General features: G+C 35.0%; 1 protein-coding gene across 1 annotated transcript in view; it reads left to right on the forward strand.

Annotated features, from left to right (window-relative positions):
• LOC112520220 (tyrosine decarboxylase 1-like) overlaps positions 1-1,472 on the forward strand; it is a 4,271-nt gene extending 2,799 nt beyond the window's left edge. The window contains exon 2 of the mRNA XM_025128519.1: positions 6-1,472. Coding sequence (XP_024984287.1) covers positions 6-1,472 — 1,467 coding nt within the window. The remainder of the gene's footprint in view (positions 1-5) is intronic.
• The last annotated feature ends 911 nt before the right edge of the window (positions 1,473-2,383 follow it).

Here is a 2,383-nt window from a genome sequence, read left to right on the forward strand (position 1 = left end):
ATGAGTTCTTGAATCCTCTAGACCATGAGCAATTTAGAAAGCAAGCCCATTTGGTGGTTGATTTCTTAGCAGATTACTACTCAAATATCGAGAAATATCCTGTTTGTAGCCAAGTTAAACCTGGTTTTCTCACAGAAACTATGCCCGATTCACCACCATTCCAACCTCAACCTGTTGAAGCTATATTGCAAGATGTACAAAAGCATATACTTCCAGGAATAACCCATTGGCAAAGTCCAGGTTTTTTTGCTTACTTCCAATCTAATGGAAGCACTGCAAACTTTCTTGGCGAAATGCTACTTACAGGCTTTAACACAGTAGGGTTTAACTGGTTGGCATCTCCTGCTGCCACCGAGCTAGAGATGGTTGTCATGGAGTGGCTTTTGAAGCTTCTTCAACTTCCTAAATCATTCTCCTTTTCTAGCGATGGTGGGGGTGTGATGCATGGCACTACATGCGAGAGCTTCGTATGCACATTGGTTGCTGCTAGAGAAAAAAAGTTGAGCCAGATTGGGAATAATAGGGGAGACACCTTAGGGAAGCTTGTAGTGTACTGCTCCGATCAAACACAYTGTTCTCTCCAAAAGGCGAGCCAAATCGTTGGGATCAGTCCGAACAATGTCCGGGCTATCCGCACAACCAGGTCCATGAATTTCCAGATGTGCCCAGATGCGTTGTTGAYGACTATCGAAGAAGATGTTAGAGCAGGGTTGGTGCCATTGTATTTATGTCTCACAGTAGGAACGACACAAACAACAGCAGCTGACCCAATTGGTATCTTGTGTGAAGTTGCAAAGAAATTCAATCTATGGTCTCATGTTGACGCTGCTTACGCAGGAACTGCATGCATATTACCAGAATTCCGTCATTTTCTTGATGGAATAGAAGGTGCAAACTCCTTCAGTTTCAATGCTCACAAATGGTTGTTGACCTCTGTAGGTTGTTGTTGTCTTTGGGTTAAAGATCGCACCGACCTTACAAAATCTCTTTCGACTGATCCCGAATACTTGAAGAACAAAGCAACTGATTCGAAGCAAGTGGTGGACTACAAAGACTGGCAGATTACTCTTAGTCGACGGTTTCTGTCAATGAAGTTATGGATGGTGATGAAAAGCTATGGAGTTTCAGGACTAAGAGAGTTCATAAGAAGACATGTGAATATGGCCAAGCATTTTGAAGCACTTCTGTCCGGAGACAAGAGATTTGAAGTTGTAGTTCCTAGGAACTTTGCTACTGTGTGTTTTAGAATTGCACCATCGAGTGAAAGTAGCAACGAAGAAGACATAAACCAGTTGAACCGGAAGCTGTTGGAATCGTTGAACGGGACGGGGAGTGTGTACATGACACACGCGGTGGTCGAAAATATTTACGTGATTCGGGTGGCAATTGGTGCAACGCTTACTGAAGAGAAACATATGAATAAGTTGTGGGATATGGTGCAAGAACATGTGAATACTTTGCTTGCTTGCTAAGAAGTTGGGTCTCATGCAAGTAACTTGTAACCAAACCTTGTTTAAAGGAAATTAAATAAGTTCGCATATATATATATATCTATAGGGTATATTTCAAATGCAAACATGTTATTTATACAACCCAATCAATTTAGATATTTATGAAAATGATGAAAGTTCGTTTATTATAATTTAAATATTTATGTAAGATTACTTCATTAATTATAATCAATATTTTATATTAGTAAACAATCAAAAACTTTTATAAAATCACATATTAATTAAATTAAATGAACAGTTAAGATTGAGTTATATTGGTTATACAGATGTAAAAAGTTGCATAATAAGTCATCCCTCTCTTTGTATATTTTCTGTCCAAAACAAATTCAAAATTATCTGTACAAATTGTGTCTTTATTCTTCTGGATATACTTTGTTATATTTAATCAAAACAAGAAGCAATTACGAGAGCAAACGACCGTCAACATGTAAAAGAAGGAAAAAGCTGTAATTTACTATTCATGTGATTTCTGAGATTTAGATTAACAAATATACATAAAATTCTGTCTTTCTAAATATATACTAATAAATACATGATGGTTAATTTTTTTAATTCAAATATATTAATAAATAGCATTTCCGGTAGAAAACTACGGATTTTAAGAATATTTTATATATTAAATATGATTGGATATAGACTCATGCATTGCATATCTATTTCCATCTTTTAATCTTCTCTTTAACAAACCAGTTGATGCTAATGATAAATAAATTATCTTTAACAAAACTAATCGATAAGAATATAAAATGATCAAAATAGTATCTTTAAAAATCAATCGATTATAATATTTTAATATGCAATTAAAATAAATCTTAATAATATATTAGCTAATATAAACATGATGGTAAAAAAATGAAAAATATAATATATCA

Source organism: Cynara cardunculus, assembly GCF_001531365.2.
Source record: "Cynara cardunculus var. scolymus isolate 2C chromosome LG 10, CcrdV1, whole genome shotgun sequence".
Classification (NCBI taxonomy): Eukaryota; Viridiplantae; Streptophyta; class Magnoliopsida; order Asterales; family Asteraceae; genus Cynara; species Cynara cardunculus.